At 43.9% G+C, this 23,528-nt stretch overlaps 1 protein-coding gene across 1 annotated transcript in view; it reads right to left on the reverse strand.

Annotated features, from left to right (window-relative positions):
- Positions 1–23,528, reverse strand: part of PAPPA (pappalysin 1) — a 249,129-nt gene that overhangs the window by 68,153 nt on the left and 157,448 nt on the right. Inside the window, exons 11-12 of the mRNA XM_055271320.2 lie at positions 3,442–3,555; positions 2,326–2,461 (exon numbers count right to left, since the gene is read on the reverse strand). Of these exons, the coding sequence (XP_055127295.1) occupies positions 2,326–2,461; positions 3,442–3,555 (250 nt within the window). The remainder of the gene's footprint in view (positions 1–2,325; positions 2,462–3,441; positions 3,556–23,528) is intronic.

Raw genomic sequence — 23,528 nt, forward strand, 5'->3', positions numbered from 1 at the left:
CAGACCCTTTCATGTCACTGCACAAAAGCACCATTGGGCGGCCAGTGAGGATTTTGAGTCTGATTGAAAGTTTCTTTGTCTGCCTTTTTTTCTTGGTTCCAAATCTTTCCAATCCCCCTGCCTCCCTGCCCCCTAAGCTTCCCCTTCACCTACTGCCCAAAGTCCCTCTCCCTCCCCCAAATGGCCACCCCTCAGCCAAGCATCCCAGGCCCTCACCTCCCTCCCACATTGCTGTAGGGCTTGTTGGTCTGAGTTGCTGAGTTTCAGGCTGCTTGCCTGGTCAGTTGGAAAAGTGATGGAAATAATTCATAGCAACAGGCGCTTCCCAGGGTAAAAAGCCCACTTTCATAAGTAATCTGTGAACCTGGGAGCAGCCCTGAGAAGGAAGGACCTCTTGCTTAGTCTGCAGAAGAGGTTTAGAATCGTGGGCAGGGGTGGTTTTCCAGAGGACCACAGCCCAGGCATGGCTAAAACTCTAGGGAGAATTCAAGCTTGCCTCACTCAAGAGTCCTCAGTTTTTTTGTTTTTTAATGCAGCCAGCAGGTTCCCATTCTCCAAGAAGGAAGGGAGATGGCCAGGGAGAAAAGATACACAAGGGACAGAAGGAAAGGAAGGCTGTGGCAAGATGGAGTTGGCAAAACGGAAGCTGGCTTTTGTGTTGGGTGGACCTGAGTTTAAATGCTGGTGTAGCCCCTTCCTAATAATGGGACTCCAGAAAGCCCCTAAAACTCGGCTTTCACATCCAAAAAGTGGTATAATCCTAACCATGTCCTGGCAGGCTTGCTATGTAAGGAGAAATCTCCCACGTGGAAGACTGAAGCAGGTGCCCTTCTCAGTTCCAGAGGTGAAGCTGCCTCGGAGAATGCTGGGATGCCGTAGACTGAGGAAGATGGTGATGGTGGGGGTGGAGGGGAAAAACAGAAAAGCCTCAGGCATCAGTATGAGGATCCAAAGAGCTCCTGTGGAACCAGACTTTTCCCTACTCTGCTGAAAAAACCTCTCCTCAAAGCCCTGGGCTATGCAATGACAACTATGAAAATATTTGTTTCTCACTTAGGGAAATTTCCCAGGAATCCTGCTTAAGTCCAGAGGGGTTTTCTTTCTCTTCCTTATTCATAGGTTCCCCTTGCCTTTAAAAGGAACTAAATAAATAAGCATAAAAACAAAACAAGAAAACCTTCCCTGCTCCCTTGGCTTTTATCTGACCCTGAAATGACCCCTTGCCTGCTTGCTTCATACAGGTCTTTGAAAGGCGTTCTCTGCAGAATGGTATGGGCACAACTTTGAAGTCCAGGCTTCAGTACTGGCCAAGAATTCCAAATGCTTGGAGTATCCAGGCTGCCCAGAGCTCTCCAGGGTAGACTGGAAGTGTGAAGGTGTCATAGGAAATTCTTAGCGACAACAGGAATTCTTAGGGTCCAATCTTGTGCTAGGCATGGTTACAACAGTGTCAAATAATAGTGCACTCTGACTCTAAGGTGGATATCACTGTCCTTGCTGTGTATATGAAGCAAGTGAGCCTCTAAGTGATGTGCTGTGAGGACAGGAAGATTGCTCACCTTCTCAAGGTGAGTGAGTGGTGGGGACAGGATCCAAACCTCAGCTGTCAGCTCTGGATTCAGGCTCTCTCCTCTGGACCACAGTGCATGTGGGTATTCAAAGCGGTGGTACAAGTGGCAAGTCCAGCCCTTGTCCTCCCCTTTGGCCCTGCACTCAGGGAAGTCCTCCAATGGTAGAACCTGACTCCTCAACTGCCTCCCTACTCCTACAATATTCCTATTCCTATTCTCATTAGAAACTTCTCCAGAGGTTGTACTTGGGGTGGAGGGTCATCAACTTGGGGTGGAGGGTCCCCACTTGGGGTGGAGGGTCATCAACACTCCTGGTTATAGGGTAAAAAGCAATAGGCTATGACACTGAAAATCTAACTAGTAATTCCTGACCCGCCATGTGACTTGGGGTCTCTCAGTGCCTCTCTTTGGGTCTCAGATGGTGACATGTACAATGGGGAAATGGCTCTTACTCAGTCTCTCTCCTTCTTGGGGTCTGTGGGGAATAATATGGGATGTCTGAGTTAAACAAAGGTGGCTGGCAGAAGGGAGTGCTTGGCCATTGGCCCCTTATCCCTGTATCTGCCAGATCTAGATTTCTCTGGATGCATAACCACATCTTGATTTGAGGGTAACCAGAATGCCAAATAGAAAAGAAGCAAGAAAGGGGAAAAAGGAAGGAAGAGCTCATTCTAAGCTGATCCTCACAACTAGTTATGGGGCAGACGTGGAAGCAGGTACTGAAAGCAAGCCAAGCCCAAGAGAGCATGCTTACCTAGATCGTGGCTCTGATCTTTGGTATCAAGCAGCTGCACACTGATGGTCTCCTGCTTTTGGTCCCCATAATATGTCCCATCCGTCACCAGGTGGACAATGACAGCTGCGGCAACCATTGGTTGAGAAAAATACGCCTGAAATTGCGAAGACATAGGAGGGTCACATGGGCACTCGGTCGTGTGGTGGGGAGGCAGCCACATTGGGGTGCATTTGAGGAGAAACTTCCTTTTTAAGAACTGGGCTACTACTCATCAGGGGTCCAAGATGGGAAGGAGGAAGCAATGAAACCTAGCAGTGAAGAGCACAGGCTCTGAGATCAGAAACCCAATTTTAATCTTTCTCTGCTCCTACTTAGCTGTGTGACATTGGGTGAATGGCTGGGCCACTCTGGGTCTAAGTTCCATTATTTCTAAATGGTAGATTAAAAAAAAATCAAAAAATCAACAGGTACATCATAGGACTGTTGTGAGGTTCTAGTAAGATAATGAGAGTAAAGTGTGTAGCAAAGGTCCCGGTCCACACTAAAACCCACACACACACAAAAAAAAATGGTACATACTATTATCTTTCACTTCTCCATGTCAACCTCTGCACTCGGTTTTGAGGAGAGAAAGCTAAATAAGATATGGCCCTTGCATTTTTGGGAATTCAAAGTAGGTCAGTGACACACAAGCCAAAATGCAGTAATATCCACAATCCTTAGCCAGAAAGAAAGACCATAGACAGCTCTGTAATACCATGTGACAAGTGCCATCCAACAAGCGACCAAACATGCAGGACAAGAAGGGAGATAATGGTCACTTCTTTTTCTGGTCATCAGTAAAAGGTTCAAGGAGGAAAAGATAATTTTAAAAGATCTTGAACAATGAATAGGAGGTTCCAGGCAGACAAGATGTATCCAAACTCTTTGCTAAAACAAGAGCTCAGTGGGGGCATTCCATGAGCAATTAGGATTCCATTTCAGGAAGCATCACACTGCTAAGTGTTTTGTTCCCTGTTCTTACAATTAACACCCTCAGCAGGTAGACAACCCATCTTCAGAAAGGGTCATGGGAGTCAGTGTTTTCTGTGTCTCGCTGCTGGAGATTCCAAAGCTCTCAGAGCTTCAGCTTACCCGGAGCCAAAAAGTGGTCTGAGCCAGCTGGGAATACGGGTAGCTGATGGTGCAAGGGTACCAGGCGTGCTGGGAAATGCCTTCACTGAGATCTATCACCTTGGTTCGACACACCTGGAAAAATATAAAGAAAAAATAATCATGTTTTAGAGAGTGTCAGAAGTTCAACTAAATTCAATTTTACAAACCTTTACTGTTCACCTATTTTGCTCTTGGCACCACAGGAAAAAACAGGGATGAAAAGACCAGAATCTGGTCCAGGAGCTCATGTTCTAATGTAGAAGAGGTAATCCTCAACACTTTTTATAATAGATAACATATTTTGATGGTAGAGATGACAGAGATATTCTCACGGAGACAAATCCTGGAGGAGTTGATATTTGAGTTGGGCCTGGCAGAGTAGGGCAGTGATAAGAGGAAGGGCATTGAAGGCAGAGGGAACAGAAGCAAGGCTCAGAGGAAAGGAGACAACCAGAATGCTTAGGTTGTGATCAAATGCCTGTTACTACTGAGGCTGAGGGACAGTGGCAGAAAAGGTGGGTTGAACAATTAGATCTCATAGAATCTTGAATGTCAAGTAGACGATTTTAGAACAAATCTGTAAATTGTGCTCCCAGTGATATTATAACAGAGAAAAGACTGAAAACATTAGTATTTGCTTCTCCATCAACAAAGAAAATCAGTTCCATCACTTTATACACACACACACACACCCCTACACACACACACACACAAATTCATTCTCAATGATGGACAATACCAAATAGTATTAAAAGAAACAGGAAACATTTTTAGACAAGCAGCATTCGTCAAACTAGGGGTTTCTTGCATATTCAAATGTCATTTCATTTACTGGTTCATTCATTCATTCAAATGATATTTATTGAGTAACTATTGCTTGTCAAACCCTCTGGGACAAAATGATAAAAAAGACAGATGCTGAGGAGCTTAGAGCAGGCAATGTGTGCAGATGTTAGTCAAGTAATTACAAATGCATATATAAATATAAACAGAAAACAGTGCAATGAGGGAAAGAGGATAGGAACAGCTGAGCTGTCCTCGAAATTGGTGAGGTCTTTGGTAGAAGGTCATCCCAAATTGGTAGTTCTCCTCTGGTCTCTAATGTGGCTCCTCTCTCAAAACTTCCCTGTGAATTTGGGCCTGTCATTTCATGTCTTGTCAGTGCATTCTACTCATCCGAAAAGTACAGCTGACCTGGAGAGCCCTGAGGATCTCATATACTATTGAAAAAAAAGTGATATATCGTCAACAAGATCAAACAAACATAAACACCTAAAACAAGCAAAAACAAAAGTAAAATGGAAAAGTATGTACAAGGATTAAGAATATCCATTTCTACAATAAACATAGTAGGAAAAGATTGGAAATAGTCTATATGTTCTCCTGTTGGTGGAGAAATGTATAAAATATGAAATATTCACATGACAGAATTCTACTATGGCAAAGTAACAGTAAGAGAAATAAACTGGATTCATATACAAGGATGATATAAAAATATTTTAACGCTTGGCTCATATGGTCTCTAGCCAAATAAAAAGGAAGCCCTAATGGTAAGCTCATAGACATCAACATGGAGAGATCGCAAAACATAACATTGAGAGGAAAAAAGAAACAAGGTGCAAATGGATAAGTACATCATGACGTCATTTATAAAAATAACACAAAGCTAAACTATATATTGCCCAGCGATTCATGCGAATTAAAAATAGAGTAGAGAACTATACCTCAAATTCAGGGTGGCAGTTGCCTCTGTGTATCAAGGAAGGGAAATGACACCGGGAGTCAGGAAAGAAAGGGACCTCAATCTTATTTGTGGTGTGTTATTTTTCTTACAGAAAGAGACATGAAGCAAATATGAAAAAACTTGTATAGCTGTCAATTTCATGTAGTGCATACACCTGTTATACATAGGTGGTTTTGGTTTACATCATTCTATGTAATTTTATAAATTAAAAAAAATCCAAACTGTTAGCTTAGAAAGCCATTGAAAATAGATATAAAACCATCAACATCAGTTTTCGTAACAATGTGTTCAGTACAGTGGGCTCCAATGAACTGGACCAGGTCTGAATTTTCTATGACAGCCCATCCTTCTTACTCTTGGCACCAGCACCATCTTGCTGAGAATCCCATCTATATTCTATGCTATATTCCATCCTGGGAATCCCATCTATAAATTTGTGCAAATTCAAATGTATCTTTTTCCATTACTTCTTGCAATGGTTCTGGCTTCAAGGAGGTCTTGGAAAATGCCAAGTCTCAATTCTCTTTATAATAATGAGACGCTAGTCAAAGCACATGGTTGCATTATAATCTGCAGTTGCAAGCATTAATACTTTTATTTTTAAATAAACTTTTTGTTGAAGTAATTTCATGTTTATAGTAAAGTTGCAAATACAATATGGATACTACAGATAACCAAAATGTGGTGTGCAATTGTGAACAAGTTGTCTTGTCTTTTGGCCCTTAGTTTACGTTACACATCTGAATGTTGGGATGGACAACAGGTTTTCACATGTCTTCCATGGATTCCTTGGATTCCATGAAGAAGTTGGCCAGGGGATCATGATGTAGAGAAGATCTGCTTAGTTTCCACTCTACTATTTCAAACAGAGCATCTGCACTCACCTGTTATATATATCAAGCTGGCTTATAATATTTCATTTAAGAAAAGAGTTTCATTGCTTTAAAAACATCAGAAAGTACTGAAATGTGTTAGCTGCCAAAGTTCCCCTCACTCCGGCCCTAGGAATTGATGGGTTCTAAGGGCACAATATTAATTCTCTGAATATCACTGGTAACTTCTTGAGAAGAAACATGCCATGAATCAACTATCCCATTGCTGATGAATTAGGTGATGGCTTCAGTTATTCAAATCTCTAGAAGCCTCACACTGAGGAGGCTAAGGGTAGAACATAGCCACTTAAATGGGCTGGAAGACGCTTTTAAGTTTATTTATTTTTCTCAAAAACAACTGGGACCGGGTTTAGGCAGATCTGCCAGTGGATTGTGTTACACTTTACAGCAGCGCAAGACTTTGCATAAACTATCTATGGAATTTGAAATCCAGGCCAGCAATTCGACATGTATCATTTCAGAATTCTTTCCCCTTGTGTTCTTAGCTGCCTATCTCCCAGCAGAGCTTGGTGAAGCACATCTCTGAAGGCTGGATTGGGGGTCTTACCTCTGCATCTGAAGCATTCACGGCTACAGGATTCTCTGACATGAACAAAGCCCTCTTATTGCTTAAATACTATTTCTTCTTGTCAGTTCTATTAGCACTAGACAGGGTTTTAGAGGAATATACTGGTGTTATTTTATTCTTCTGTTTTTCTATGTTGTTTTGTGTTTGTTTCAAGTTGGCTGCAACCCTGACCAAGGACAGTCAAAGCAGATCAGAGGAGAATGAACAAATCCAGCTGAAACTTTGCCCAAAGCCCTAGTTGATCTGCAAAATCATCTATGTTCCTGGGGAAGTGGAGGGAAGCTGGAGAGGAAGAGAGAGGCAAACCCTTAAAAGCCTCCTGCTTTCATAGACATTGAGTGAATTTGCTCATTCAGCAGCCATTTACTGAGGGCATATGGCATGCCAGGCTTCAGAGAACTGCAAACAAAAGAGCCTTGCCCATGACACAAAGTTGGTCACTAAGGACACAAGTGTGATCCCCAAGGTGACTGATTTTATGGGGATGCTCTGTTTTCATCCACCTGTGTTTTTTTTTTTTTTTCACCTTCCAAAAAGATAAATCCAACTCCATAAAGCATTACTGAGCAATGTTGACTTTACTGAACGTTTTGGGAGGGGACATGCAGGAGAGTTACATCACACATTCTAGGGGCCTCTTTAGCTCTCTCTACCATCACCCCTAAGCTCTTCTTTGCTCATCATCTCCCCTCCTCAAGTTTCTTCAGTGGCACTGGCTCCAGTGACATTCTCAATCTTTCTCAACCTTTCCCCCCTTCCCAATCTGCACATTTCTCATACCCCATGCAGAGCCATACTGTTTTCCATCCTTCCAGTGATGCCAAGGTTCCTCCCAGCCTTCCAACACTAGAGATGTCAGGAAGTAACACAGTAACCCTTTTTCCCCTCTCTGCCATGCTGGTGTGAACAAGACCTGCTCCCTCCTTTCACATTGCTCCCTGTCTTGTGGAACACATCAAGAGTGCTCTAGAAACACAAGCAACCTCTAGGCCTTGGGTTTCCCAAGGGAAATGGAAAAGGAGATAAGGAGAGATTCCGTGGAGCTGAAACCTGTTTTTCTGTCCTGCCCAGTCCCATGTTTATTGCAGTATTATTCATGATAGCCAAGATGTGGTAACAACCTACATGTCCATCAACAGAAGAATGGATAAAGAATATGTGATATAGACACACAATGGAATATTACTTGACCTTAAAAAAGGAAATTCTGCAATCTGCAATAAGAGGAATTAACTTTGAGAACATTATGCTAAGTTAAATAAGCCAGACATGGAAAACAAATACTGCATTAGCTCACTTAATATGAAGTATCTAAAATAATCAAATTAATAGAACCAAAGACAAAATGAATGGTGGTTGCTAGGGGATGGGGAAGGGAAAAGTGATCAGTGACTAATCAATAGACATAAGGTTTCAGTTAAGCAAGATGAATAAGTTCTAGGACTCTGCGGTAAAACATTGTTCCTATAGTGAACAATACTGTACCATACACTTAAAAATTTGTTAAGAGCGTAGATCTCACGGTGTGCTCTTCCCACAATAAAAAATAAAGAATTCTTACTTTGAATGACTAAAATGTTGACATTCAATGTTGATCCACTAGCCTGAAAGTATTTGACTCTTTGAACCCCTGGTACAGATTTAATGGCGTCCACATTGGCAGAAAACCTGCTTACTACTTTTCCCATCCTGGGCAATCTAGCAGGACCCTCCAAGCAGCTTCCCCAGCCCTTATTCCAAGAAAACAGTTGGTCCCCGGGGTGGCTTCAGGTCACAGTTTTGTTGTCCTGGGACAACAATAAATAATTACAGTTATTAATGTATAAATACATTAAATATTTTTTACATAAAATAATCAAGTGAAGGGAAAAATAAATTGATATAGCAGTGCTAGGCAAAGAGCAGATGTGGTTGGGCTGACAAGCACCCTCACTTAGGTCCTCTCAGGTTGAAGTAGGGATGACATAGCCTCTTGATTACTTCAAGGACATACAACTCATTTCCATTTATAGAAAGCCTATGTACCATTGGACAGTCCTCTCCAACAGTCAGAGAGAGAGAGACTCCTGGATCCGTTTTCTCCTACTGTTTCTTCTAAGTAGCAATGCCTATAAGCTTTCTTATTTTAAAGTTAGATGGGACTAGAATAGGTTATCTGCTGAGACCATTCCCCTTTACAGTGGTCAAGGGAGGGGAGATATCTTGCACAGTAACATACAGCCAATAAGGAGCAACACGTTTATGAAAAAGCAAAATTTTCTGTCTCCCAGAAATAGTGCACTTTTCTCACTTATGTTCTGTACCTTATTGATCCTATTTTTGCTGTGTAGAACCATCTCCAGTGACATTTATATCTCTTCCCCCAAGAAATCATGGCAGAAATGACAGACAGCAATTCTAGTGCCTAACGCCATTCTCTTCTCCAAGATACCCAGCTCTGTGTCTTTTATGGAAGCTGGGCAGATGACTGCTTCTTATCCTCATCCTAGCACCTGGAGGAATTGAAAAGTAAGTGGCCTCTTTTCCACTTGGCCTTGAGTAAGGGCCGCTCGTTTTAGCAGAATTCCTTAGACTATCCATTATCTGCAGAGAAAATCTGTGTTTCCTTCAAACACCATCCATGGACAGTAGACGACCTGGCTTAATTCCAGCTCTGTCAGCAATTAACTGGACATTTCTCTGACTCTCCGATTCCCCCTCTGCAGTTGTACTGAATGGTTGCACTGAATGACCTTTAAGGGCCCCAGGAGCTTAAGGACACCCACAGTCATAATATCCACCAAGGGTTTCATAGTCACAATATCATTTAACCCTGATAGTCTGGGAGATTAGAGCCACTGCATTTTCTCTGGTGAGAAAATGAGGCTCAGAGGCTTTGAAAAACCCTTTCAAGATCCTAAATCCAGTTGTATATCACAACTAGGAGTTGACTGATCTCTAGAATTCCATGTTCTGCGTACTTAATTACAAAGCAACACAATTGCTACTTGGACTCAACTGAAACCTCTGCTTCCTCTGGTGGAGAAAGGGCACCAACGACCAGTCTTTTTGCTTCTGGTCCTGCCACATTCATTCATAAAAATGCTCCCCATAATTAACTTTCCAAAGGGGAAAAACTAACCATACCACCCTGCTACTTATCCACCCACCATGCTGCCCACGATCCACAGGATGGAATCTTCCCTTGACACAGCTTACAAAGGCTTTCAGGAGCTGGTTTCAGCAGCTTCCACCAATTTCACTGCTCTCTGTGCTCCCTTCCCTGGCATCTATACAGTGGTGCCTCCTTCATGCTGGACAACTCTTTCTCCCACATGTTGTGGACTCCCCCTCCATGATGCTGGAGCCCAGAACCCCCACCCCCACCACCGCTGCACTGCCCATTTTGTGAAATACTACACGCATTTCAAAGCCACTCTCAAATATCATCCCTCCTCTGAAAGCCTTTACTCACTCCCCAGGCAGAATTAATTGCTCTTTCTTATGTGTCCGTATAGTTCCTTATTTATACCTCAGTTACAGCACTTGTCAAGTTAGATTACAGTTGTTTAGAGTCCAGCCTCATCTCTTTAAACTCTGAAGATTTCCAAGGTGAGAAGCATGTTTTATTTATCCTCAAATAAATCCCAGCAGATTTCCCAGCACACAGGAAATAAAAGGGGCCCAGCAGGCAACAGCAGCAGTAGCAGCAGCAGCAACATGTATCGGGTGCCTATTCTATGCTGGGCACTGTTTTAAGGACTCCGTATGTACTAAATCATGCAGTGCTCACAATGACTCTGTGAGGTGGGTATTACAATGATACGCATTTTACAGATAACAAAATTGAGGCCTAGTAATTTACCTAGGGTCATACAACTAGTTAGCGGTAGAACCAAAATTGAAATCCAGGCACAAGTTTAGCCCACATTCTTAACCATAGATGTTAACTTCAAGAGAGCCTGCCCACATGTCTCTCAGGGCTGTGATGAGATTTTTAAACAAGAGAATAGATATATTTGTGCTAGCGGGGTCTTAATCCCAGCCACATGGAAGATGGACTTGGGACTTCTTGTTATCTTTCCCTGGGGCTCCTGAAATAGAAGCTGCTTCAACAGACCAAAACAGGCCTTTTCAGGTCTGCCCTGGAGTGGAGTGATACGGTAGAAAGAGCCTGCAATTGCCAGGCAAGGGACCTGCCTCCTAGAACTGACTCAATTGCTCACTTTTTCTGACCTTCACTCTTCCTATTTACAGAAAGACAGAGTAAGATGAATTCATCTCCAAAGGGCTTTTCAGTCCTGACATTCTGCCAGCTTTTGATTTCCAGCTTCTCAGGTGAATGCTGCAGAAAAGAATGTTGACTCCAAAATTAAGTGTAAAACAAGCAAAGAAACAAACAAACAAACAAAACCACACTGTGCAGCAGGTGAACATCCTGTTGACTTCTGAGACTTATGGGTCCCTTTCTCTGAAGCTGAAGGCTAATTTCCAAAACACCTTTTTGGGCAAAGACAATCAGAACAGTAACACAAAAGTTTACTGCAGCCTTTCCAGCAATGAGTTTTTTTTTTTTTCCTCTCTCTCTCTCTCTCTCTCTTTCTTTTCGTGTCTGCAATTGCATGCTGCAAAATAGCTGGTGAAATCCTTTGCCCAGAGCTTTGGGATCACTGGATGTCTGAGCTGGGAGGGTCCTCAGAAATTCTTACTCCAACTCTCACATTTGATGGATGGAGAAACATAGCCCGGTGGAGGGAGAAGAGATCGGCTTGAACATATACAGTAAGCTCCTCTGTGACGGGCCAGGATGTCTGGTGGTGACTAGGCATTTCAGGTCTGCAGAAACAGAGGACTCTGTGGCTCCTGGGCCCGGGGACTCTTGTCCACTCAGTGCACTGCCAGCGGCTACATCCAGCACCCTCCTCCAAATCCCCCTCCTTTGCAGAAGACTGCTTTCAATTAGAGGAGTTAACGATGTCTTGCTTTCAAAGGGTTTTTTTAAATCCAGTTTATCTTCCACCCACACACGATGTACACAAAGGCAGGGAGACGGAGGGAGAAGAGGGGGAGTGGGGGCTCTGGTATTTTCCCACACAGGGGACATGCCATGAGGTTTCCATTGAATTTCGACTTTACAGATTTACATGCCCTTTTGTCAATCATGGGAGGGAGGAAGTGCTCATCAAGCCTCTAGCCCAACCTCTCCAATTTCCTTTTTCCACCCAAAGGGACCTTCGAATGAGCCTTATAGAAGAAAACAGGAAAAGGAATGGGGAGGAGGAGTGCGGGGATGGATACTGACAATAACAATACCCATAAATGCACAAGTGTGCAACACACACAGACACACACACACACAGCCAGGCAGTGTTTCTCAATATTTCTCCTTAGGCCACATTTTAACCTCAGGCTTGCACTTCCAATGCCAGGTTATTTCTCAAGAATTGCAAGGGTGCAAGAAGGACAGAAGTTGGTTTCCTGATATAAACCCCCAAGATCCTTAAGGGTCCTGAGAACTACAGGAGGGAAAGCCTGCTGGGAGACAGCCTATAAGACTACAGCTGTAAAGGGCCTCAGGGAACCTGGACAGAGAATGGCCCAGGTGAAATAAAACCTCCTCCATAAACCAGGCTTTGCTGTTTTTATCAGATGGTGTTCTCCCTCCTCAGCGCTCTCCTGGGAGAGTGGGAGAGGGCACCAGCTCTTTTTTTTTTTTTTTTTTTTTTTTGAGACGAAGTCTTCCTCTTGTCCCCTGGGCTGGAATACGATGGCATAATCTCAGCTCATTACAACCTCCGCCTACCAGGTTCAAGTGATTCTCCTGCCTCCGCCCCCCGAGTAGCTGGGATTACAGGCTCCTGCCACCACACCCAGCTAATTTTTGTATTTTTAGTAGAGATGGGGTTTTTACCATGTTGGCCAGGCCTCAGGTGATCCACCCACCTTGGCCTCCCAAAGTGCTGGGATTACAGGCATGAGCCACCGCTCCTGGCCAGCACCAGCTCTTAAAGATCGTCTGCCCAGTATGGGTGTATTATCTGTGTATTATCTCATTTTACCTTCCTAATAATCTTGTGAAATAAGCATCTTTATCCCCAATTGAGATATAAGGACTCTGAGGTTTGGGCAAGCATTGATCAGCCTGCCATGGCTTAGCAGTCAAACTCATGCTCGTCTGACGCAGTCTGTTCTCTTCTTACTCCATGGCTTGACCTCCCAATAACTCTTGGTCCATACCCTTGGTGTAATACACTTGCATTGTTGTTTGTTTGTCCATCTGAATCTCCATGTATGAGCTTCGCAGAATCACAGTGCCTATGCCTGACTTCTCTCTCCTTTTCATCAGTATCTAATGCAGGTTACTGGGCAGGGCTCACCAAATGTCCCCTATGTTAAACTAATATGGCTTTCCCAAGGCGTTATAGGATTGGTGATGCATTAGATCAAGAAATCAAAGTCTATAGGGCCTAGACCAATGTTTAGAAATAATAATAACCATGTAGTGCAGGAAAGGGACCAGGAGAACCAGGACTCATTCCCAGGTGACATCAGTGCTACCATTCTCTCATCCATTGCACAGGACAGGCACCATTAACTACATAGTGCATCCCTGAAGGTAGGCCTCTAAATCCATCTCAACAAAACACTACGGGGAGTCACTCTCAATTGCTCAGAACCAGCCTAGAAGATGAACCCTATTTGCAATTCTTGAACTTGGTCATTAGCTCACTGAGGGGAAGAATGAGCTCTTGTCTTTTCTATCTTCAGTATTAAGAGCAGAGGAAGGTCCAGCTTAGATACTAAGTGAATGTATGGCCAGGCGCAGTGGCTCACGCCTGTAATCCCAGCACTTTGGGAGGCCGAGGCAGGCGGATCACGAGGTCAGGAGATCGAGACCATCCTGGCTAACACGGTGAAACCCCGTCTCTACTAAAAATACAAAAAATTAGCTGGGCACGGTGGCAGGCGCCTGTAGTCCCAGCTACTTGGGAGGCTGAGGCAGGAGAATGGAGTGAACCCGGGAGGTGGAGCTTGCAGTGAGCCAAGATAGTGCCACCGCAGTCCGGCCTGGGTGAAAGAGTGAGACTCCCTCTCAAAAAAAAAAAAAAAAAAAAAAAGAATGTATAACAACAATAACACTTTACATGTCTCATCTCAGTTAATGCATATAATGAACAAACAATTCAAATCTTCCAACTTCAGGTTCAGGGCCTCTCCCACCACCTGCAGAGCACTATAGACCTCTCCTACCTGAGATCTTCTCTTCATTCCTACTCTTATCCCTGCTTCCCTCTTATGCCTCTAATTCCAAACTGACCCAATGAACACAGAAAACTTTAAGGGAAACCGAGGGTTAACAGATACACAACACAACACACAGGCACACACACACACACACCTCCTTTTTACACACTTAATAGCAATGGCAGAAAAAAGAGAGGGGCGAGCCAGGCTTTCTTTTACCGACCATTAGAAACAATTATCACTTTCCCCAGGCCTCCAGAGCAGCTTTCCCCTTTGATGCCTGCCTTAAAGAGATAGAGGGGAAAGGGAGGGGTGGTTTGCCTTTCTTTCAATATGAGGATTTATTATTCGGCATAGACAGACAATCAAGGAAAGAAGCATTTCCTGTGTGCAGGGCCAGAGTGTGAAACAGAGAGATGGCTTCTTCTTCCCTCCCAGAGTTCTAGAAATAGCAGCAGATCTCAGGGCCTCTACCCAGGAGATACTTTCTGATAAGATAACTTGGCATTGGATGCCCTCCAGCCTTGGGGCTCAGCTCTGGACTGATTAGCACCTCGTTGCTCCAGGGATCTGTCCCTAACACATTAGGCATTTCACACTCCTTAGGCGTCTCATACCCTTCAGGCCGGCACCTCCCCACAAGTCTGAAATCCTGAGATTTAGGGTGCAAACCCCTGGCCAGACCAAATGATCCTGGAGGAAAAGCCAGGCTTTCAATGGAAAGGGAATATAGAAATCATATAAGACATCATTGCCCTACAGCATACTAACATTTTTACAGATAGGGAAACTAAGTTTCTTAGAAATGATATGGTTCAGAATCATAGAACTGATTCTTAGAGACTACTCATTAAATCGCTCAATTTCATACACACAGGTTCAGGATTTCTGGGGGACAATAGATAGATGTCTCAAGCTTCTTCTAAGGGAAAAGCTTATGTTAGAGGCCTAAGACACCATTCATTAAAGTGGTAAAGCTAACATGTTTTCTTCGCCATCATTTACTGTCCAGCACCTATGTTCCAAACATAGATTCCCCACATTCCCAGGAAGCCAATATTACTATCCTCCTCCTTGTTTGTCCTACAGATAAACAGCCTGGGCTCAGAGGTAATAAATAAGGCGCCAAGGCCACACCTGTCCGAAGTGGATGTTGAAGTCTGTGTTACTTCAAGTCTATCTCCTGTTCCCAGTCCATTCTACAGATGAGAAAACTGAGACCCACACAGTGTACATGCTGATCTTAATGAGAATGATGACAATAACAGTGAGGATGATAAATATCCAAATGCTTCCACCTCCATGGACCCCATCCTTATGTCATTGTGATGGGGAGATTCATCGCCCACCCCACCCGCTTTTTCAAACGGAGAAAGAAAATTTACAATAGCAGTGGAAGTACTTATTAATGTAATGACACTACTCACTCATTTATATTGCATGAAATGTTAGTTCTCACACCTCTACCCCACGGGGTTGGCATCAGCTCCCCGTTCCGCAGACAGTACAGCCAGGCATTGGGCCGAGTCCCTTCCCGGATGCCCGTTTTGAGGAGGAGATGGGCAGGGGGCTCGAGCTCCTCCAGCTAGTAAATCCTCTAACAAGGGAGAGTGATTAGTGTCGGATGTGGCGGCCGCCTTTTGTGCTGCTGACAACTGCTGCCATTAAAGGCCTGGCTGGGCTCATTTCACACGGGCCCTCCGCAGGCCTGCTCCCTGTCTCCCTAATTATGCCATTCACTAGTCGCCCAGGCCCGCCTATGAACTCCTGACCCAGCAGTGAAAGACTTGGGATCTCATTACTAATCTCTTAAGCCACCTAGTCCTCCAAAATACATCCATTTAAGTTGGAGGCCAAGGCTTTGGGGTGGGAGGCGGGGAGAGGGAAAGTCTGGCACAGAGACTTCTCATGACATGGCCATTTCCCCTTTCGGGAGACTGTGGCCTGAGCCACAGGGCAGCTGGCATGACTGTCCGGCTCAGCCCAGGGCAGGCCCTGCTGAGGGTCAGCGGCTGGGACTCTAGGAGGCTCTTGGATGGGAAGGGGGAGGACATCTGGGCCCACCTGTTTGTAATTTCAGGGGTGCGGGTGGGGGATGAGGCCTGTGTTTGTTTTAATTATTATTATTGTTGTTGAAAAGGGAGGAAAAAAATGAGCAGAAACTGCTAACATCTGGAGGCTGCTGTCCAGTTTACGTAATCTCTTGCAGCAGAGGAGGAACACGGGATCCCCAGCCAGATGGTCTGTGGGTGACTTCACAGCACATGTGCTACCTCCAAGAGTAAGATGCTGACGGGGTTAAAAGAGTGGGATGCAAAACCTTCCTTGTATTCTTACAGAGTGAGAGGCAGTGGTTTGGGTGCTTCCAGGGATCTGTTTTCTTTTGAAAGAATCTTTTTTTTTTTTTTTTTTTGTCCAGCCTAGGCGCAAATGTTTCTATGTCTCTCTCATTCAGTCATTCACTCATTCAACAAACATTTATTTAGCACTTATTTATGTGTTAGGTTCTTCATTCCCATGGTCCACATGAAGAAAATGGACCCCGAAGGAACAAAAGCAATAAAGATAAAAATTCCTTCTCCTCCCATGGGGACGGGAGGTGAAGAACGAAGGAAGCAAACACTCATAGAGAAATGTGGTAGGTTCTGTGTTCAAGCTCTGTGAAGGCTGAGGGAGGGGCTTGGAGAAGGGAGTTGATGAGGCAATCGATATCTGAAGGCCAGGTCTGAAATGCAAGATCTTAATATCAAATGGGCTCTGGAGAGCAGGAACTGGAGAAAAAAAAAAACGGCCAGAGAAGGAGAAAAACTCGGCCACAGCTAAGCCATGACAAACCCAGTTTCCCAAATGATGTCAACAGCAGAGGCGTGAAGGATAAGTTTAAGATGCTGAATATTGCTGTGAACACAGTTCTGAGCACGTTATTTAAAAAAATACATTGCTAACTTTCTGTAATTTAAACTTTATTTTTGCATTTGTGCTGAAAGAAATTAATGAAATGTCATGAATTCTAGATCAGAATATAAAACCAGTGTAGACTCTGGATCAGATCAAGAGAGCACTGTTAACTTCAGTCAGGATAAACACTCAAATCTAGACAGGAGCACAGACCTATTGCCAGCAGTAGAAAATTCTGAGGCATTTCCAGCTCCAGATAAGAATCCTGAAAAATCATGAATTTTATTTCAGAGCCCAGAGGCAGTATCAGTTCTAGAGCAGTATGTTGAGCACTGAAACACTTCTACTTTCTGGACCGGACTATGAAAACACCATAATCCTAGAACAGGGCTGGGTAATGCCTTCTGCTCTATAGCCCCAAACCCGAAACAGACTGAGATTTAGACACTGAAGATTAAAAAACAAAAATCTACTTAGCTTTAATCCAAATGCTTTCTCTGCTGGCTCTAGAGTGAAATTCAGAAACACAGCCAACCCTGGAGTAAGGCACTAAAATATGGAAATCTCCAGCACTCAGCTCAGAGCTACTAAGACTAAAGGGGGATGTCTTAGGACGCTTCTACACCTCTCCTTGTCCTTTGATTTTAAATCAAAGCCGCTGGGCATTCATGGGTTAATCAGGAAAGCGATGATCACATCCAAATTCGGTGCCTGGTCACCGAAACCCCTGGTTACGAATAGTTGAACAGTGGTTAATGGCAGTCTTGACCACATTAGCCTATTCAAGAAAGGTCAGAGGAGTGATTTTTTACTTAAAAACATCTGTCTTGAAAGAACAAGACTTTCTCAAGTTCATAAAACTAGAAGTTTCCAGGTTGTTGTTTTTGTTTCCTCCCCTCTTCCCCCTTTCTCCTGTTATCCAGCTTTCCAAATTAAGATCTGTGTGTTCCAGATTGTGTTGAAAATGAAGTACAAGTCACATTACCTGCAGGGAACCCCACTAGATGCCAAGATGATCATGCAGAGTGCATTGTCTCTGAGTCCTGCTTCTCACTGCAGACCTCAGGGTCCTCCCATCCCCTCCTATAGCCTCAATGAGTAAGGGCTGGGAATCACTACATGATTCGCTGTCTTCTTTTTGCTTTTGAAGAGGAGGCAGTACTCTTGTCTAGGTTGCCTCGAGCTTGATTTTTCCTAGGAAGAGTCTCCAAAGGATGCAATGCAGTGATGTATGCAAGGAACAGGTGGACAGCAGTCACTTATGTTTTTAACAGCATCCTGCAGACCTTCCAACTCAAACAAGAACTCCCATTTTTAAAGACAAAAGTGGCATTTCTCCCCGGCCTGCCCCTCCAGGCTTCAGAGGTGAAACAGTGACTGTAATGTACAAATCGGGGAGTTTTGTCCACCACAGGTGCAATGGACACTGTTGACTTATGTGTCCACCACTCTATCAGCAGAGTTCTCTGAGAAACAAGAACCTTCCAGAGTGATGCTTTTCCCTAGTGGCAGCCTTGGCCAGGGCAACAGACATCTGCACAAATGCAGGGTGTTGAAGCAGCTGTTCTGAGATGCAGTGCCTGGGAATCTGGGATCCACAATGTGAACTTCTCAACAACCCCTGCACCTGCCACTTCCCTGAATCTTCCACTAAGCACCAGAAGACACATGCATTTTAAATCAAAGGAATGTGAGTTGGAATTTCAGCTTCTGCCATTCACTGACAACATGGCCTTGAACCCTTCATAAACTCTAATATCTTCCACTGCAGAATGAGATGATGGTACCTATGTTGTAGGGTTGTGAGGATTCAAAGAGCTCTTGCACATGCAAATATTTAGATACACCCTACTCACTAAAAATAAAAAACTGACATTTTCCTCCTTCATCACTTGCTGCTTCTTTCTTCCTGGCTGTAGAGGGACATGGTTCTGGGTTCAAATTCTAGACTTCCCTGTTCTACCACTGGGCTACCTGTAGAACTTGGGTAAGTGACCTAACCTTTGTGAGTCTTAATTTACACCTCTGTAAATCAGTGAAAATTACAGTACTTACCTCATAGGGTGGTTGACAGGTTTAAATGTACAAAAAACAGTGTAGAGTTCTCTACATAATGTAATCACTCTGACAGCCAAGCCATTCCCATTACTGTACTCATCATTATCAATTTCTGTGATTACTATTATATTATGGTTTTTACTGGTATTTGTTGTTATTGTGTAGTCCTTCCTTTTTCTCTGTCTCTTAATTCTATATTCCTTCTTTCCTTTTACCTCCACCTCTTCTTCCGCCCTTCTTTCTTCCTCTTACTCCTTCACACCCTCCTGTGCTGGGCCTTGTATTGGGAGATCTCTCTGAAGGTGAATCACATTCTCAAGTCAGAAAGGAAGACCCTTAGATTTCCATCCATCTCTGTAGGAAGCCAATCACAGGAAAATTGCTTAGACCCCAATCTTTCCTGCAATAACAAGAAGCAAAGCGTAGAGCTTCCCTTCTGGGGCTCAGCCTCCAGAAGCTGTTTCCTACTTTTTGCCCAAAGCTGTTAGCAGAGGAAAAAAAAAAAAAAAAACCCATTTATTTATCAGTATTTATCATGAAACTCTATATGCCACGCCCTGTTCTTGATGCTGGAACACACAGCAGTAAGCACACAAAAACAGTTACCAAACAACCCTTCTCGTTGTGCAGTGAACATTCCGGGGGTGAGGATGGATTATGGAGGCACAGAGTAGCAGAAAGAACATGAGGTCTGGGTTCAGGATGGGTTTTCAGGACCTCTTCCTCCCCCAATTCACACAGTAGCACTTATCTCCTTTGTAATGTGAAGGGATGAACCAGGGGACTTCAGAAGGCCCTGCCTGCTTTGATCACCTACGGTATTAACAGTAGGCTGTAACCTGGAACCATAAGGGAATCACTTGTAGACACTGATTTATAAATTTAATCCAATCATAAAAGAGGTTACACCCAGCAGCTATTGTTCCCAACGACATCATTTAATGAGTCCATTTTCTGAGTATTGTCCACACAGCAGGCCCCGTGCTGGGCACAGGAAATACCTAAAGGCATATAAGATGAGAGCCAAATCCTTAGCTGCTAACTGGTCATTTGGTATGAAAAGCTGTGGACACAAGCAATGCACACTGAAAGTCAGCTTGTGCTCAAGCCTGTCTGATAATTCCAGAAGTATTCTGTACATAGAAGAGGGAGGCTGCTCATGGGCTGAGGTTGTCAGGGGAGGTATATGGAAGAGGAGCCACTTGAGCTAAACTTTGTAGGATAATTAAGCCCTAAAAAGGTGGAGGAGCAAATGACGGTGTTTCCAGGCAGAAGAAAAGGAAACCCCAAGACATATCTGGAAATTGCAAGTTCGTCCATACTGCCTGGAACGTGCCCCTTAGGCAATAGGCTGTAAAGCAAAGGTAGAGATTGTGCTTGGCCTTGTCTGCTAAGACTTTTGGAGTTTATAGGCCATGGGGAACAAAATAGAAAGCTTCACAAGTGAGAAATCACAGGTGAGAACAATATTTCTTGTGAATTATGGAGAATATGCTCCAAAAGAAAAAGTCCTCCAGTGAGAATTTATGCAGACTTAAAAAATTTAAGACATTGAATTACAAAAAGATGAGAAAGTCATATCTCACTCTGGGAAAGAGAAATGTCATTTAAAAAATCTTTGGAGAGACCGAGTGTGGTGGCTCGCACCTGTAATCCCAGCACTTTGGGAGGCCGAGGCGGGTGGATCACGAGATCAGGAGATTGAGACCATCCTGGCCAATGTGGTGAAACCCTGTCTCTACTAAAAATACAAAAATTAGTTGGATGTGGTGGTGTGTGCCTGTAGTCCCAGCTACTTGGGAGGTTGAGGCAGGACGCTTGAAAAACCTGGGAGGTGGAGGTTGCAGTGAGCTGAGATTGCACCACTATACCCCAGCCTGGTGAAAGAGCGAGACTCCATCTCAAAAAAAAAAAAAAAAAAAAAAGATTTGATGCAATGACAGAACTGAATGTATTTAGGTAGTACTTACTCTATTCCAAGCACTGTCCTAAGTGCTTTAAGTGTGCTATCCCATGGAATTCTCACCATCTCCCCTTAATTATTTAATTTTACAGATGAGAGGACTAAGGCACAGAGAGGCTAATTAATTTGCTCGAGATCACAATGCAAGTAGCAGCCCTGGCATGTGAAGTACTCTAGACCTGCTCTGTCCAGTAGGGGAGCCCAATGCCCACATAATAAGCTATTTAAATTTAACGAATTAAAATTAAACCAATTAGTTCCTCAAATTCGTGAACCACATTCCTAGGGCTTAATATCATAGGTGGCTAGAGGCTACTGAACAGGACATTCATATGTAGAACATTTTCATCATCATGGAAGGTTCTTGGACAGATAGTCTGGAGCCTGGCCTGTGAACACTGATACAATTTTGCTCTCTCTGAAACATAAACCCCTGAACATAGCTCCCTGGTGCATGTCAGTTTATCTCCTCCTTCCCATTGCTTTACATTGATATTCTCTTCCTGGAGCCCTTGCCACCAGTCAGTTGCACTGCAGACATGGGCATTACCCAGGTGGCATCTGCATCTCTGAAAGCAGTATCTCGCCAGTAGACCAGATCTCTCCCAAACCTGTGACTTCCCCAGGGGCCACTCTTCCAGGAAGGAGAGAAATGTAGACATCACCAAAGTGGCCCCTTCCATCAGCTGCACATATAAGTCATGTTTGGAAAAGGATTCTGGGGTGGGCAGCAGCCCCAGGGACAACTTTCTTGGACTGCCCTTTCACAAGGAACCTCTCAGCAGGGACATCTCTCATGGCCTCTCTGGGCCGATTTCTCCCTGGAAAACAAACATGTACAAATGTACCCAGGGTATCCTGGTGCTTGGATATGGCTGAAGAATTAATCAGGGTTTAAGAAAATCATGGTTGGAGTTTCTTTCTTTTTTTTTTTCTTTTTGAGACTGAGTCTCACTCTGTCACCTAGGCTGGAGTGCAGTGGCGCGATCTCTGCTTGCTGCAAGCTCCGCCTCCTGGGTTCCCACCATTCTTCTGCCTCGGCCTCCTGAGTAGCTGGGACTACAGGTGCCCGCCACCACGCCCAGCTAATTTTTTGTGTTTTTAGTACAGATGAGGTTTTACCGTGTTAGCCAGGATGGTCTCCATCTCCTGACCTTGTGATCTGCCCGCCCTGGCCTCCCAAAGTGCTGGGATTACAGGCGTGAGCCACCACACCTGGCCTGGTTGGAGTTTCTTAAGAGGAGGCAGAAGGCCCTTTCTGGTCTCATTCTACAGGTAACATACCCAGTCTAATTTATCAAAGTAAGGATGGGAAAGAATAGAGAGTGGGGAGGAATAGAGAGTAGGGACGAGGGGACTTGAAAGACAAACAGAAACAAATGAACACACACAGAAATAAAAACAAAATCTTGTGCACAGCCAAACTCTAACTCCCCTCGAAACCCCATCCTTTGGGCCTGGCTTGAGAAAGTTTACTTTCAGACTTAGAGAAATGAGTATGTGGTTTTAGGGACAAAATTCAATACCGCCAAAGCAGCAGGCTCAGCAAGCTGAACTGGCTATTGCTTCCTAAGTGTATTACAGCCCAGGAGAGTGAACGCTGTTTACATTTTTTACATGTTTCTTGGGTACAGAACATGAAACTAAATTACACAGCAAAGGCCATGCTGGCTGAATGCCAGTGACCCCACTTAAAACAAAACAATAACAAAAAAAAAAAAAAAGAAAGAAAGAAAAAAGAAAATGAAAGACAAGAACAGAGAAGGGTTTTAAGGGAGCCAGAACAAATGACAGGGATAAAAGAAAGGTTTCTGGTCCTGAAGCTAAAGAGGATGTGGAGAATGAAGGCGATGAGATAGGGGTAGGCCAGGTTTGGAAGACAAAGGAAGACAGAGGCCAAGGAATCTTCCTAGATGGGCCATGGAAGGGGTTGGCAGGGTTTTGTCTAGTCTACATGGAGAACCAATAGAAGCAGCCCCAAACCACAAAGGCTTGCTTATTCTTGGGCTTCAAGTCAAGAGTCAAGTGTCAACTGAAAAATGAAGACTCGCTATTCAAACCAGGATCTCACTGTTCCACGTGGCACCTTCCCTGATCAATCAATACGTGTTTGTTGTATTCCTACAAATGCCAAGCCCATCCCTTCATTGCTTTCTTCTCTTACACATTTTCATTCCTTCTCCAGATTCAATTTGCTCAGTGATAACGTGGTTTAGTAGGGATGTGAACTGACAAGAATTAGATGCCTCGCAAGATGTAGCCATGTATTGTACACTTTATATATGTTAGCTATTGGATCCTCATACCATCTCACAGAATGACAGCAGGATCATGTGAAGATGACAATTGAGGCTCAGAAAACTGAAGTCATTTGCCAGGCATCAGACAGCTGGTAACAAACAGTACCCAAGTCAGGTCTTTCTGGCTTTAAAGCTTATGCTTCCTCTGTGAAACAACATGGCTACACTACAGTGTTTTTTAAAGCTTCCCCCAAATGCCCAAGTGGAAAGAAAAATTACTTTCTAGATAACCTGTCACTTTATTCAGGTTCACTCTTCCTCCTCAAAGGTTAACCTCTAAGGTTAACTCCATTTGTCCACATATCACAGCACTTTGCAAGCTTTGTCTTTTCTTATTGAAAGAAGCTATTTTGGTGTCTTCCTTCCTCCATGGCACATAACTTACTGCCTGAGAGCAGTGGTTGCTTTGCTCAACCTC

The sequence above is a fragment of the Symphalangus syndactylus genome, chromosome 3 (assembly GCF_028878055.3).
Source record: "Symphalangus syndactylus isolate Jambi chromosome 3, NHGRI_mSymSyn1-v2.1_pri, whole genome shotgun sequence".
NCBI classification, from domain to species: Eukaryota; Metazoa; Chordata; class Mammalia; order Primates; family Hylobatidae; genus Symphalangus; species Symphalangus syndactylus.